The sequence below is a fragment of the Ixodes scapularis genome, unplaced genomic scaffold (genome assembly GCF_016920785.2).
Source record: "Ixodes scapularis isolate PalLabHiFi unplaced genomic scaffold, ASM1692078v2 PGA_scaffold4__175_contigs__length_147842914, whole genome shotgun sequence".
In the NCBI taxonomy this organism is placed as follows: domain Eukaryota; kingdom Metazoa; phylum Arthropoda; class Arachnida; order Ixodida; family Ixodidae; genus Ixodes; species Ixodes scapularis.
Genome location: NW_024609879.1, coordinates 137,626,249 through 137,642,199, shown reverse-complemented (window position 1 = coordinate 137,642,199; position 15,951 = coordinate 137,626,249). Strand labels below are relative to the sequence as shown.

The 15,951-nt window shown below is 43.5% G+C and overlaps 1 protein-coding gene across 1 annotated transcript in view; it reads left to right on the top strand.

The window, feature by feature from the left end:
* Window positions 1-3,510: 3,510 nt before the first annotated feature.
* The window catches only part of LOC121837867, a 106,973-nt gene continuing 94,532 nt past the window's right edge, over window positions 3,511-15,951 (top strand). The window contains exons 1-3 of the mRNA XM_042293721.1: window positions 3,511-3,596; window positions 15,352-15,524; window positions 15,618-15,707. Of these exons, the coding sequence (XP_042149655.1) occupies window positions 3,533-3,596; window positions 15,352-15,524; window positions 15,618-15,707 (327 nt within the window). The 5' untranslated portion in view covers window positions 3,511-3,532. The remainder of the gene's footprint in view (window positions 3,597-15,351; window positions 15,525-15,617; window positions 15,708-15,951) is intronic.

Sequence of the window (15,951 nt, the reverse complement as noted above, 5' to 3'; positions counted from 1 at the left end):
GATCATATCATTCGTTGAAAAATCCACAGCACCGGAAATATAATTCAAAGTGCTTATAAGTGACTGTGTGTCAGAACGAGGTGGGAAGTAATAATTTCAAATTAATAAGTCAAAAAGAATCTTTTTCAGGCGAACTCGCCAGAAAAAGGTATTTTTAGCATACGCTGGGAGGGAATACGCCTTTATACGGTGTTATGATATCTCATGTTGGCGTGGTTTAGAGTATCTAGCGTCGAAGATGTCGTACCTGTAATGGCTCGTTCACACTTGCGAAATAAGCACTCACCGCCGAGTAGATTCCATCGCCGAAAAGAAGATCGGGCCGTTCACATTTCTTGCCGCCTGCGGAGTACGCGGCACGAGCGTCTTGCAGTTTGCCGAACAGACGAGAGCTGACGAAAGCTCCCAAACCTCCTCCTTGCCCGCGCGCGTCTCGTCGCCATCACCGCCATCTCATCAGCGGGGATCTGACGCCAGCAAGCACCACTTCCCCCGTGCGTTCTGATTGGCTAGCGGTGAGAAAAACTTTTTTTCCGGCGTTTAAAATTGGTCCCCAGAGCGATCTTGCTCTCCGCCGGAAATTCTGCCTGCTTTCGTCGCCGGGCGTCAGAGTTCTCGCGGATCCGGCCGGAAGTGTGAACGAGGCATAAGTTGTATCTACAGCTCCGCAATTCTGGATTCTTTGGATGCTAGTGTGTAGGAAGAGGCGCAAATGCAATACGTTCATTTCGTTTCATTTCTCCTTTGTCCTGTAAAACCAACCTACGGCAAACTTGATTGCGTCGTTTTCTTTTATTTTTTTTTTGTTTTGTTTTAGTAATGCGCATGCGCAGGTATCGTGTTTTGTACCGACATCATGCCAGGTCGTTCCAATGCTTTCGACCAGCATTCTATAGCAAAAGTATTAAAGCATTCGTTCTATTTACCTGCATTGCTCTTACTCCATAACGTCGTGCTTAACGTAATAAGGATTAATAAACATTTGCCCATTCCCTCGTGTTGTCTCTTTTTTTTTTTTTAATTACAAATCACAAGAGCAGAGCAGACGCATGAAGTAATATGGGCAGCTTGGCCACCTGTTCGCGGTGTTGCCTGTAGTCACTCGGCGCTTCAGAGACACGTCAATCAAGCTGTTCGTGGCTGAATGTTATCACGTATAGAAACGTTTACGACGCCATGGAAAAATTAAAAACAGAAATGATTTCCCCCTCTTGTGTAGGTTTCCTTTAAGCTCTTGACCCAGAAACTCGGAAGCCCATTTTTTGTGACATGAGGGAGTTTTTGCAGATTGTTTCCGCCGTCTAGCAAGCCTCTCCGCAACCCGCTACGATACCCGGAGCTCTTCAGTCAAGGCCATCCCTTCGCAGGCGCAGTAGTGGTTTCTTCGTTGCGAAAGGCTGAACGGTGGAGGAAATGCGGTCTGAGAAAACTCCCTAAGCCTCATTTTTGTCTTACTGGAAGGGAGCAACAAAACGGGTTGAGGGAGCGGTCTACTTCTAGTCACGCTGACCGTGTTCGGTTCAGTGAAGGATCTTATTCGAGTGTTCGTGCATTTTCCGTTTCTTAACTTTTTGTATGATACAATTTCTAAATGCTATGTCTCTTGCTGGCAAAGTCAATGCAGCGAAACAAAAATTTCGAAGATGCTTTTTGTAGTGTCGACTCATAATGACAATAATGTCCACCACAAGTTTCAACCACGCTACGTTCAATACTTGCACCTTAAAGTTTTTTTTTTCTTTTTTTTTTGCAACAATAGACATAACATTTAGAAATTGTGTCAAACAAAAAAATTGCACCCTCAAAAAGTTTTTTGAAGCTACAAAAATAAATTTTCATGCTTTTTAGCGAGAGGTTTAAGACAGACACATTTGGAAGCAATTCAAGCGGTCACAAAAAGGCTCTAAGTACAAATTCAAAATGCGATTTCGGAAAGCCATAGCAGATACGTGCCCAAAAACAAAGGCACACTTTTATTTTATGCAGCCTCTTCTTATTATGTTTGCGTTATTTTCTGGATAAAATAGGGCCCATGTATTTTAGATATGATAGATTTAGATGGGTTAGAATATCTAGCTTAAACATTTTTATAGCCAGGGTAAAACAATTTCTTGACCGTAATGCTTCTACCCCAGTACCACACAAGTTTCTATAGCCAGATATAAAAATGTAACAGACATGAGTGATTGAAATTGGTGACACACAACTTTCTACAGCCGGCCGTAGATAATTGAATGTTCGCAGGGTTTTTGCACTCGAGGAAAAGTCCTCTACACTAGGCTAAAATAGCTTACTGAGCGTTTGTCTATAATTTTTGGAACATTTATTGCGCTATAGCCACCTAAAGTGAATGTCGCGTGTCTGTAGCGTTCGAGTCAGAAATATCTCTATAGTCGGCCAAACAAAATCCTATGGTCGCATTTATTGTAATATAGTAGGTTAAAGAGAACTCAATGGTCAAGATATTATAGTTTAAACACTTATATATTCTATAGCCGGCTAAGGAGAAGTAAATAAATGTTTAAGCGACTACGTTTTGAGGACATGCGCCCGCTTTCATACAATGGTTAAACAAAATAAGATGGGAGAGATGCTTAACGCTGTGTGCCATAAAAGTTTCTATAGGTGAATATATTGCTTTTATGATTGACCTTATAATACAACACCTAGTTATAGTTCACCATCGTAATTTTCGTAAACGTCTAGAGGCCATCTTTTATAGGTTGTCGACTTGTCAGTGTCCGATTCGGCCCCGACAGCTCACCCCATCCGTTTAGCATCATCTGCGGGAAAGGTCGCGATCTATAATAAACAGAAAACGCGAGTCCAAGCTATTCTCCGTTCATCAAACAAACCCCGCTCAACAAGGGTACGTTAGCAGTGTGGAGGGGATTTTTTTTCCATTATATAGAAATACGAAAACCTCATATAGAAATACTAAAACCTCAACCTTCTGTAATAATACACGGTTTTCAACCCGTGTATTGACACTTATACATCGCAATTATTAGAACTTAGCCTTAAATTGGCAGAAAAATGGCACAAGTTGCTGTCCTATGACAGTGTCCACCGCATGACCTCACACCGTGGTTCCCACTACCAGCATACGTCGCTGTAAATCGAGAAATTATTGGTACTTCAACTGCGATTACGATTCCGAATCGCAACATTTTGCTGTCAATTGGGTGTTCGCTCTTCCTTGTTCCACGGTAAACGATATATCACATACAGGCTACATGTACTTTGATTGTTGACATTTCGTACTGCCCTTCCAATCTACGTATATCCTGGCCACGAGGTTAACATTAGGGCAGGAATAACAACTTCCACATCGTTCATTTCACATAGGTCATGCTGACCTTCCAAACTATAATGTGCAATATAGAGAAACCACATTTCAAGAAATGTTATTTTGAAACCTAAAATGTCTCCTAACATCAAAATGTGCGAGATTTTGTCATTGTCTGCCTCGTCTTATATACAGCCACGCTCGGCTTTATTCGTATGTCGTGAATTCAACACTTTTTTCAGAATGTGGCACGCTCTTCTGAAAAGTTTTGTATGGACATGTTTCATCGCGGTGCTGGACGGCGCGAGTAAGTAGTTATTATAAAATGTTATGTTTGTCTATCATAATCATGTGATAATGTAATTTTTTAAACTGTAGGTAACAGTATGCTTTTTCCTCCAATTGAAATTGTGTCCTTCAGTTTTTTATTTATTTATTTATTTTATTTATTTTGAGTGCCACAGAAAAAGAAATAGGCTTTTTTAGTCATGCACTAAGAAACAACATATCTAATCCACAAAAGAATTGGTCTACATATCAGAGTAAAAGAAAAACGTCAGTGCACTCTCGAAGTTTTTCTTCAGGTCAAAAGAATGACAATATCAAGACTACCTGAGCTAGATTCGAATTTGTTGAAAACCAGTTGCACACGAGTCATGGGATCAATTTTGTACAATAAAAAATATAAAATAAGCTGTAAATATTTCTCACCCTCTGAGGAACATGTAAACATACACAGTTCAGTAGCGCGGTGAGTCTAAACCACTATCTAGAATATTGTTCAAGAACATACAATCCCAAATCATCCGTTTAGTACACCAACATTTTAGACCAATCAGATTACAAGCTTCTTTTGTAGTCATAAGATACAGTGGGTTGTAAATAACGATCGTAAAACACGCTTATAATGTTCCTTTAAACCTGCTCAATACTAGAGAATTTGGTCAATTCAACGGAGTTCCACACGACTGAGGCTAACATTGGCGGCTTCGCGAAAGGTTACGAATAACATGAGATAAAAAAGGGGGTTCCTAAAGATGTTACATCTACGCGTTATGACACCTAAAATGCGTAGAGGCAAATTGATAACACGCGTAACCCGGTGATTAAAACGAATCTCGGTATCTATATAAATACCCAAGTTCCCGAGCAGAAACACACGACTAATAACAGTCGTATCTGAAGAGTAGCAGGATTGCATAATGACACGCTTTGAACCTAGAGAATAATTTGTGTTTTCGACTCGTTTAGGACATGATCATTAGACAGGCACCACTTATAGATAGAACTCACATCACGTTGAAAACCAGCCTTAGTGAAAAACAGCATATTTCTAATATACTTGTACGAACTCAGTACGCATACTTTTTCGTAATAACTCCGCGTGAATATGGCCGATATGGAGTATACTCACGGTGTACTTATGGCGTATTTCAAGTGTACCTTTACGCCATACTTTGAGTATGCTCCCACTATATTTCTAGTGATCTGGAAATTCGTGCTTCGAATATATTACACATGCCTCATAAGCGTGCATAAATTTATTCTCTCCATAAATACAAATGAGCAGGTTTAGATACCCTAATACGTGAAAAAATAAAACCATAAACTCCTGTATAACAAATGGATAGCGATGGAGCACATTTGTGTTCTGCTCGTGCTTGTTTGTTTTCCTTGTTTTTTTTTTAAAGGGTGTTTATCTTTATGGTTTACTTAATACGACTGTTTTGCCTAGCCTGAAATTCTGCACTCTCAAGAACCTTGCGAATTCCAATAGATGATTTTACAGACGAAATAACACGGACACTAAGTTCGGCACATGCAGATGATACGGGGTAGGGAAGAATGACAAAATGACAACAGAAAAACTCTATTTTTAATAGGAGTTGCAACAAGGATACAAAACAGCAACAACAACACTCCCCATCAGTTTTGATCACGCTTCGCGCGAATGATCAAGAGATGCCAAAAAACCTTGGTGGCGTACAGTGACAGCGAACTCCAAACCTAGATGTCACGCAGCACAATCATGCACATGTCAAACTTTTGAAACCACTCAACCGGATTCGACAGCGCCTGAATGAAACAGCGGTAGGTGATACAAAGCGCACTCTCGGTGATCATGGGCCAGGAACTGGACGTCAGCCTGAATCTCTCGTAAATGAGCGGGAGGACGGCGGCAGTCGAGGCGCTCGGTGAAGTTCGGCTGACGTGTGGGATGGTATACAGAGCGGGTGACTAAGGTCCACGGAGCCGGCGGTGTACAGCTCCATCGAGTCCGCTCGAGACGGAGCTGGCGGCGGCCGAGATTGTGTTCCATGACCTGGCGCCGACTCTGCTGGCGTCGGTAATCATCCTTTCGAGTCTGAAACTCCTGAACGGCCCTTCACCGCCTATACAAAGCTCGACGACACGTTACCGCCCGGACAGCGACGTCTTTCGTAATCGACCGTCGATTTTCATCGGCTTCCCGCACACTGCAGGATCCCTGTAAACAAGTACGCGGACCAAGGTTAATCCACAAACCCCCCCGCCTCCCCCCCCCCCCCCCCCCCAAAAAAAAAAAAAAAAATCGGGATGGAGCAGAGTATGCGTGCGATGTCCGACTCATATTGGGCGGTGCCCTGCGCACCTGCCAGTGTAGGGGGCGGCGGTTTCATGTGATACTGGATATGCATAATCCGTGTCTGGCAGCACAGAGCAACGCAAACGCAAAGTCGAGGAGGATGACGGTCGTCCACATTCAACGGAAGTCTCGCAGTCGCCAATGCCCGAAGCGCGTCCAACGAACTCAGCACTATTTGTCCGATGAACAAAAGAGAAATTACCGAAAATTTGGCATGAACGTATTCCGGCCGTTTGCTACTAAAAACAATGCAATCAGTTGCAACGGGTGAAAGCAGAACACTTAGGACCGTATTTCGGAAACCGGACCTACGTGGCCGCAAATTCGATAGTTGGAGGAGTAAAAAAAAAAGAAAGACGTTAACAATTCTCTGTAATGTCGAATTAGAGCGCAGCTCTAAAGGAGGAGAAGAGGGTACGGAGGGGAGGGTATGCCCCTCCTCCCCCATCCGTACCTTTCCCCTCATCTCCTGCTCCTCTCCCATTTAGCGTATAAGTTTCGCTAAATTTCCAGCTAAATTTTGCACGAACTTCGCCGCTAAATTTCGTGGCGAAATATTTCCGCAAACTTTAGAGCGAAATTTACCAACATTTTCCCGCTAAATTTTGCTTGAAATTTAGCGAAAGTTTTTCCGCTGAATTTTGCGGGGAAATTGAATTGGCGTTGAGGTCACGCAGTCATTTTCCCCTCTAAATCTAGCGGGAAACATTTTCCGCTAGATTTAACCCCTTACGAGGGTAACCTTTGTAACCATCGTGAGGGTAACCCTCGTAGCTTTCACTAGAGTAACCCTCGTCACGTAGCACGTGACGTAACGTGTGACGTCATTATAGGAAACGTCCCATAATGCAACGCGCGGTTACGCCTACGGCGACGGCGACTGTGACGCCGCTCAACCCGGAAGCGGTCGCCTAAGAGCTACTCTCTAAAAATCACCGAAAAAGGACAAGGCCCAAGACGAAGAGGCAGAACACAAGGCGCACTCGCAACTGTTGTAAGCTATTTGGCGAGCGACGAGACATCGACGGCGATCCGCTCTGCTGTCGCTCGGTCAGTCGTGCGACGTGGCAAACCGCATGAAAGTGACGGGAGCAAGCGACCAAGGCGATGAGCAACGTTTTCTGGAAATTCAAAAACCGAGCGACGCAACGAGCGTCTGTCAGAAATCTCCGTCTCTCGTCGCTGACCCTCGTCGCTGTTGCCGTCGCTCGCCTTTTCGCTTGCTAAATCACTTACATGCGGTTCAGCCTTTATTCAGAAAGTACAAGCTTAATATCGGCTCCCAAAAATTTGTCAATCATCATCGTGTCGATGCAACCCTTGTTTATTATATGTCCAAATGATTGCTTTGAAAGGGCGACTGACTCCTCACTAATGCAATCTACAACCTTATTCCGGATTTCATATGCCTCGTTCACCACTCGGCTTGTTTTATCTTGGTACTCAGACAAAATCTCCATGTCACGGAACACAGGCGCGCAAGCGCATCTGCTACAATGGATGGCAAGATGACCAGGCAGGCAATCTCCCGTAGCTGCCGCATGCTCCCAGGCACGGTCATTAACGCATCTGCCCGTCTGCCCTATGCACACAGCACCACAAAAAAAAAAGTATCTCGTAAACAACTCCTGAGGCACAGTCAGCAAATTTAGTTTTGTGTTTTTTTGCTGCGAGGATGAGATTATTGACGGGGGCTGTTGATTTTATGGCAAAGTCGAACCATCCGATTCATAGCTGAGAAAATCATGGGGACGTTGAAACGAAGGGCGACTTTCTTGAAATTAAGTGAAACCAAGTGCAAGTAAGGAATAACCGCGGGGCTCACATTGGGTCTCTCGCGAGAGGGTTTGCTTGCTCCTCTGAGCCCTCTTAACAAGCTGCCGGTGACCTCAGTTAAACACAGTAGTAAAAAGCCCTCTTTTTGGCAGTGTTGCGATCTGGCGCGCAAGGTTTTCCTGAACGGAATGCTTCGAATTTTTTTTTTTTTTAATGTCATCCCCTAAGTATGTTTTGCCCATGCTCCTTTTGAAAAACCTAGATTGAGCCGACCCATACGATAGGATAGCCTTTCTGGATCTCGGCTCATAATCTCAACGGATGTGGTCTTCCAGAAAACTGACCGTAAACAATTGTATCTTCCCTTCAGTGGGAGTCTCAAAAATAAGAGTCGAACAGTTCGCGCATGCAACGAAGGCAAGCAACAACTCAGATACAGCATCTTCCAGGGATACCTCAGCTTCCTCTCTTAAAATAAGTAGATCATCCACATATTAGTGAAAAACCAGAGACTGAGGTAAAACAGACGACGACAAGGAAGAGAAAGAGAACGTCTCAAACACCGCTAAACCTTTATTGGGGAAAGCACCCTTTATATAGGGTTGAAAAAAGAAGGAAGGAAACGGAAACCTTCTTCACACCACCTCTCTCCACCAAAGACAAGACACCGGACCTCTAACAATGGGGTCAAACCAACAAAAGAACTGACAACACCAAAGATGACACATCAAAAAAAAAAAAAAAAAACGCTGGGAAATTAACAGATTGCACTGGACCTTTCACTGAGAAAGTCAGCTATAAAACGACACACACACACACAAAAAAAGTTTCCAATATTATTAGAGCTTTAGAAATCGCTTCCATTCCGTATCTAAATACAATAAAGGCTTGTTCACTGCATTCCCATGCTTCGTTATTGCGATTGACTCTTTCAGCAGGCGCTTGTGGTCGTTTTTTTCTTTTACAATTGAGGTTGTGGAGTTCCGTAAAGGCACGCAATTCCTACACTCCTGAATATGCTTGGACCCCTCAGAATAGGGATCCTTGTTTTTCACACAACGTTTATGTTCACCTGGTCTATCATTAATACAACGCCTCGTTTGACCTATATAGCATAAACCACAATCAAAAGGGATCTTGTAGACTATACCTTAAACACATGTAACACACTTTTCCCTGTGTTTTTTTTTAAACAACCTTTCTGGGCGGAAGCGAACGGAGGTAACCATAGAAAAAATCGTAAGGGTGCAGGCGAGCTGGTGAATATTAACCATGTTGAAAGAACCTGAGACTGGGGTAGAGAAGAAGCATCAAATCGTAGAAGGGACAGAAAATAGACAGGACCACGTCTCAAACCATAGGAAAAGGGGACTAAGCCTGCTTCTGGGATGATCATAGAAAAAATTGTAAGGGTGCAGGCGAGCTGGTGAATATTAACCATGTTGAAATAACCTGAGACTGGGGTAGAGAAGAAGCATCGAATCGTAGAAGGGACAGAAAATAGACAGGACCACGTCTCAAAAAGAGACGTGGTCCTGTCTATTTTCTGTCCCTTCTACGATTTGATGCTTCTTCTCTACCCCAGTCTCAGGTTATTTCAACATGGAGGTAACCGTTTCAAACTACTATCTGTGCTAAACGCCATGCGTAAACCAAACTTATCACCGACTGATTTTAAAATCTGTGATATTTTATGAAAAAATGGTACGGCTACAAAGTTTTTGTGCTCCGGCATTTTCCTAATCTGTTTGCCTTTTTCAAAAATGTACGAAAGCTGCTTGGAAATGAATTCTTGAGGATACTTTACAACATTTAGCCGGGAAAACACAATTTGAATCGACGTCAAAATGGAGTTCCAACAAGACTTTTGGACCGCGCTGTTAATCATATTAATCAGATTAATCAGATTGGTCCCCGGTTTATGTTGGTCGTATGGCAAAAAAAAAAAAAAGGCTAAACCAGTACTTCCCTTTGATAGTTGCCATTCAGAGCATGTCAAGGCAGGATTAGTTCGAAATATGATTAACAACGCGGTTCAAAAGTCTTGTTGGCACTCCATTATGACGTCGATTCAAGTTGTGTTTTCCCGGCTAAATGTTGCAAAGTATCCTCAAGAATTCATTTCCAAGCAGCTTTCGTACATTTTTGAAAAAGGCAAACAGATTAGGAAAATGCCGGAGCACAAAAAATTTGTAGTCGTACAGTTTTTTCATAAAATCTCACACAATTGAATATCAGTCGGAGATAAGTTTGGTTTACGCATGGCGTTTAGCACAGATAGGAGTTTGAAACGGTTAACTCTGTTCGCTTCCGCCCAGAAAGGTTGTTTTAAAAACGCAGGGAAAAGTGTGTTACATGTATTTCAGGTATAGTCTACAAGATCCCTTTTGATTGTGGTTTATGCTATATAGGTCAAACGAAGCGCTGTATTAATGATAGACTAGGTGAACATAAATGTTGTGTGAAAAACAAGGATCCGTATTCCGAGGTGTCCAAGCATATTCAGGAGTCTAGGAATTAAGTGCCTTTATGGAACTCTACAACCTCAATTGTAAAAGAAAGAAACGACCACAAGCGCCTGTTGAAAGAGCCAATCGCAATAACGAAGCATGGGAATGCAGTGAACAAGCCTTCGTTGCCTTTAGATACGGAATGGAAGCGATTTCTAAATCTCTAATAATATTGGAAACTTTTTTTTTGTGTAGGTGCCGTTTTATAGCTGACTTTCTCAGTGAAAGGTCCAGTGCAATCTGTTAATTTCCCAGCATCTTTTTTTTATGTGTCATCTTTCGTGCTGTCAGTTCTTTTGTTCGTTTGACCCCATTGTTAGAGGCCCGGTGTCGTGTCTTTGGTGTAGAGAGTTGATGTCGTGTCTTTTGTGGAGAGAGGTGATGTGAAGAAGGGTTCCCTTTCCTTCCTTTTTTTTAACCCTATTATAAAGGGTGCTTTCCTCACTAAAGGTTTAGCTGAGTTTAAGACGTTCTCCTTCTCTTCCTTGTCGTCGTCTGTTTTACCTCAGTCTCGGGTTTTTCACTAATATGTTTAATATACACCAGATCACTTGCGCCCTTACGTTCTGCTCATAGATCATCTACGTATCTAACGCTTCCGGTCTAGCCATCCTCTCCCATGTTCAACAAGATAGCGTAGTCCCATCTACTTCAAAATATCGCACAGAACTGGCGCCACGCCAGATCCAATAAACACACCCTTCTGAACAAACAAGTACTCCGCACTCGGAGTGCGTCATAGAATTCCTGGGGGTAGGATCGCGCGGATTTCACGGTGCTTTTTTCGCAAGCTGCTGAAGATCTTTTTCATTCTGTACCGCATAATTTACTTTTCTGCGCGGTTTAGAAATGCATAGATAAAAACGGAGGGGCGGCGTTTCAGACATCCAGTGGCGTTAATATAGATAGCTTTTTGGAAATTTTAACTTCTTATCTTATGACGTTGCGTTTAAAGGTGACTTGTTCGTTCAGAAGGGCGTTAATATTGGCTCTTGCGTGGCTTCAGGTCTGTACAATATTGTATTAAGTAGCTGTGACTATAGCATCTTAGAGAAGCTGAGCAACGATGGCGAAACCACGATTTGTAGATACGTAGATGAGTTCCATTATTTTCAACGAATCAGCTTAGGTATCTCTGGAAGATGCTGTATCTGAGATGTGGCTTTTCTTCTGTGCCTGCGCGGAATGCGTGACTTTTAATTTGAGGCTCCCACTGAGGGGAAGTTACAACTTTTAGACATTAAATTTAGTTTTCTGGAAGGCCAGATCTGTTGGGCCTCTGATCCAAGATTTAAAAAGGCTATCCTACCATATGAGTCAACTCACTTTAAATTACTTAAGAGCATCACAAAAACGTGCTTAGGCTCTGCTCTAAAAAAATCTTGACAGCATTCTGTTCAAGAACGTTTTGCGCGACAGGTCGTAAAACTGCAAGAGGCGGACTTTCCACAAGGGTGTATAATCGAGGACACCGACAGTTTGTTAAGAGGGCTCAGACGAACACGCCAACCCGCTCGGGAGGCACTCAATGTGAGACCGGCGGTTGTTCCTTAGCTGGACTTGATTTCACATAATTTAAAGAAAGTGTCCCAGTGTTTCAACGTCCCTGTGGTTTTCTCAGCCACAAATCGGATGGTTCGACTTTGCCATAAAATAAACAGCCCCTTTCAACAATATCATCTTTGCAGTAAAAAAACACAAATCTCCATTGGCTGAGTGTGCCTCAGGAGTTGTTTACGAAATACATCTTTTGCGGCACGCAAAAGACGTATTTCGTAAACACCTTAGACGCGCAGATGCGTTAACGACCGTGCCCGTGAGCATGAGGCGGCTACGTGAGCTAGCCCGTCTGGTCACCTCGCCATTCATTGTAGGTACATGGTCGCCGGTTTGAAACGCGAAGATCTGGTAGCACAAAGAATCAAAGAGCCATGTCTAAAGCGCGCACATGCAGCGAGAAGCACGACTGCGGTAACCTTACTGCGTCAGTTGAAATTTTCATGTCACAATGATGTTGACTGCCCTTTATTAGCGACAAAACGAAAGAATGTAATGAACTTACGTGGTCTCTGGAGCCTAGGCCATCATCTTGCATCGTCGACCCATTCGCTGTCCGATTCAGTTCTATAAATAAGAAAATACAAGAGCTATGTTCAAATATAGATATCGAATGATTAAAAGAAAACCCCGAAATATCGAAAAGACCTAAAGAAAACACACGATTTCAACGCGCAACGTAAAAGAACACGAAAACAAAGCTCCGGTGGCGGCCGGCGCAGCACTCACGGCGAGAAACTGAAGGTCGGCTATGGCGGAAGGGTCACGTGATGTCAAGATGGCGGCGCCCATGAAATGTTGCATGAAAGGGTCTATACAGTAGCTCTATCAGCCAGTTTCGTCAGTATATATGTATGTATGTATTTATGCGGCGCTTGCTCTTTGCAACGAGCGTCTGCAAAACAGACACGCCCCCCCCCCCCCCCCCCCAGAAAAAAAAAGAAGAAGAAATTGGAGTATTGTTGCTGCTGGAGTCACCGCACTGGCGCTCCTCGTAGTTAATGGGCCGAAACAGCTCGTCAGATCTCCCGAGACTCGTGCCGTTGAGAACTTCCTGAAGTCTCTCCTGAAGCTTGTCTGCCCGTCTTCTTTCCGTCTGGAACTGCCTCTTCAACTCCTTCACCCTAGACAATCCTCTCTTGTCCTGCATCTTGCACTCCTCGATGTTGTCCTGTGCTCTTTGCTTCAGCTTCCTTGCTTTCTCTCGAAATCGCACTTCTGGTTGTCTGACATCTCCAGATGAATGGTGAGATCCTTTACGGCATCGTCCAGCTGCGCCTTGAGCTTTGTGCAGCCGTCCGAACGTTGCCTTGCTTTGCACTGCTCCAGGTCATCTTTGGACTCCTCAATGGCTTTCTGTAGCATGTCCACGCGTTCCTGCGCCTCAGCCTTGCGCTGAAGCACCTCCTCATTCATAGAGGGCAGCAGACGCTTGTATACTGTCAGCGCCGCTTCGTTCTCTGTCACCTTCGTCGCACGCTCCTGCTCAACAAGAGGTGCTTCGTTTGACAAGCGTAGCTTCTCCTCAAACTCCTGCCACATTTTCTCTGGGGCCTGCCTGTGTTTCTCCTCTTCCTCCAGCAGGTATGCCCCCATCTCCTCTGCCAACGCCTTCCCCTTCTCCGCCACCTTGTTTGCCTCGGAAGCAGCAATGGCGCTACGTCGGGAAGCATCTTCTAAACCATGAATGGTGATGTGCATTGAAGTTTTCTTGCCTGCCATTCGCTCGTTCACCCTAAGCAGAGCCTCCCGCTCCTTGTCGGAGTAGTCGATCTGTTGGCACGAGTCTCGCAGCAGCGTCTCCAGCAATGCCTTCTCGGCGAGCGTTACAGGTGAATCGCCCACCAAGCCTCGAGCCTCCGCTTCGCGCACGCCACAAAATTGGTTTCTTCTGTAAATCCAAGAGCTTGCTCAATGCGAGTACCGACGCCTGCTACAGGTTCCAGTGCTGGACACTCGAGAAGCAAATGTTGTAAGCAAATGTCAGCCCGCGGCGCTATGGCGCCATCCCGTGGCGATGTTGCGAACTTTAGATTCGTGCTCTTCAAGCCAGTTCAAAGTCGGCGCATCTACCAGTGCACTGATGAAAATACTGCAACATAATTAGACCTTCATAATGCTAAGGTGCAAATGTTCAGTTCAAAGTACACGTGTGGCTAAATTTGGTTCGTGACTCGCGAGAAAGAACGTAATAAAACGTTTGTGGAAGGTCAACTTTATACCCGATATGTCGGAACAGATAATTTCGAAAGTGCAAGGAATGGAAAAATTGTACGCGTTGAATGATATCTTATAAATAAAAAAAAAATAAAAAAAAACTGGGAAGTACCAATTAAAGTAACGTCATTAACTTTCGTGGTTACTTCGGAGAAAGTAATAGTACTATTGTCACAATTTACTGTTTTTCAAAAAGTTACTCTTTACAATTAAACGTCATAACAGAGTACCGAAGTCATATACAGTAGCGCTTTGATACCCAAGACTGATTTGTATGACTAGCGTATTTCGGTACCAAATAATGTGTAGAGATAGTATACAAAAAAGCTTTAAAAACGTCAAGAGTGAAATCTCGGGTTTTAACCACGGCCGTAAATCTAAACACTCGGTACTCTTGTCTGTTGAACTACTAGGCCAAATCATCGGGCCAGGGGTTGGGAACAATTGGTTTAGAAGGTTCACTGTATCTTGATCTCCTTCGCTGCAACTTAAATTGTCATTATTATCAATATGTCAGTGACCCAACAATATGGTGCATCTCGAGGGGTGACCGCCATACATAATGTGAACGTTTTTAGTGGTTGCATATGAGTAGACGACAGGAAGTTTTAGTTGGTCGTCCAGATACCTTCAATAACGGTACGCGACAGCAATTCGGTGCATACAAAAAGGCGTCGGCGCAGTATCTGGTATCGTAATCGGAGTAATCGGAACGATTTACTAAACCTCCCTAGTGTAGCGTCCGAATAGTTTCAACTAAGGTACGGTGAACTCGTACAGTGAACGAACTTGAGGCTTAATAAATAATATGTTGGGAAATTTGATTGTAAGTCGTCGAGCCACGCGCTTATGTTTTTTTTTTTGTTTTTTTAAGTACCCCATTTTGTTTTTAAATTCACAAGCACTTAGAATTCGATGGTCCATGTTTGTCTGTATCGCGCTGAGCGCTGCCGCATAAGATTAAACCATGCGTAAAAAGATCAAGAGCTAAACAAATAACTGAAATAACTCCTCACCTATAGCCTGCGAGAGGAACTTTATGTCATATTTTTATAAGCGGTCAGTTTGCGGTTAAACAAATAATAGGGCCTTTTGAGAAGTTTGCGCCATCTAGTTGCGACTGTGCCAATTATCCGAATACACCATTGCTTTGGCACATGCATTGGGCATATAATGAACACAAAAGCTGCAGCTGTGTTCGAGGTGAACCAAGCTCAGCTCCTATCAATAACGAGTGGTGCGCCAGCCTTTAGCGAACACTGGAATCCAATCGCACGGTTCGGGCCCATGAGATGGCGAATGGCAATGCCGCTTTATGTGGTCTTTCAAGGAGCTGATTGTTCACTTCATGTTTTTTTTTTTTTTTTCGCTCTTAGGTGTTGGGAGAAGGAGGCTTGTGTATCCACATGTAATAGAGGCTCGAAGTGACGGGGATCAGCTAACACTCTTTATCGATGAAGACACCACTCTATCTCTGCAACCAGCCGATGTTTTTTCGAAGTCGTTTTTGTTGCAGTACGAAGAAGGAGGAACCCCAGTGAAACAATATGTGAGTGTCTTTTTTGTGTTTCTTTTTATCTTCAAGCATCCAGTCAAAATAAGTAGGACGCAGGGTTCAATTGCATTTCCTTCCCCGTTTCAGATGAATGGAATGGAGCTTAACAAAATGGTATATCATGATATGGATCAAAGGGCGGCCGTTTCTCTTGAAAGGGATAATGGACTACGCGTGGTAATGACATAATAATTCCTTCGGATATTTTTTAAGTGTATTCTTTAAACGTAGCAGTATGTCATTGAACTGAGCGCTATCACCCTGTGAGATAGTGAAAACGGCAAAAATCCAGAAACTTCTTTACGAAAATGCTACTTAGTTTCATAAAATAGTGAATCAAAGTAAGACAACAAGTGTATCTCGGTACATATGCAGCCTGTAAACTAACGGTTTTAAAGGCACTACACACGACCTGCAAAAA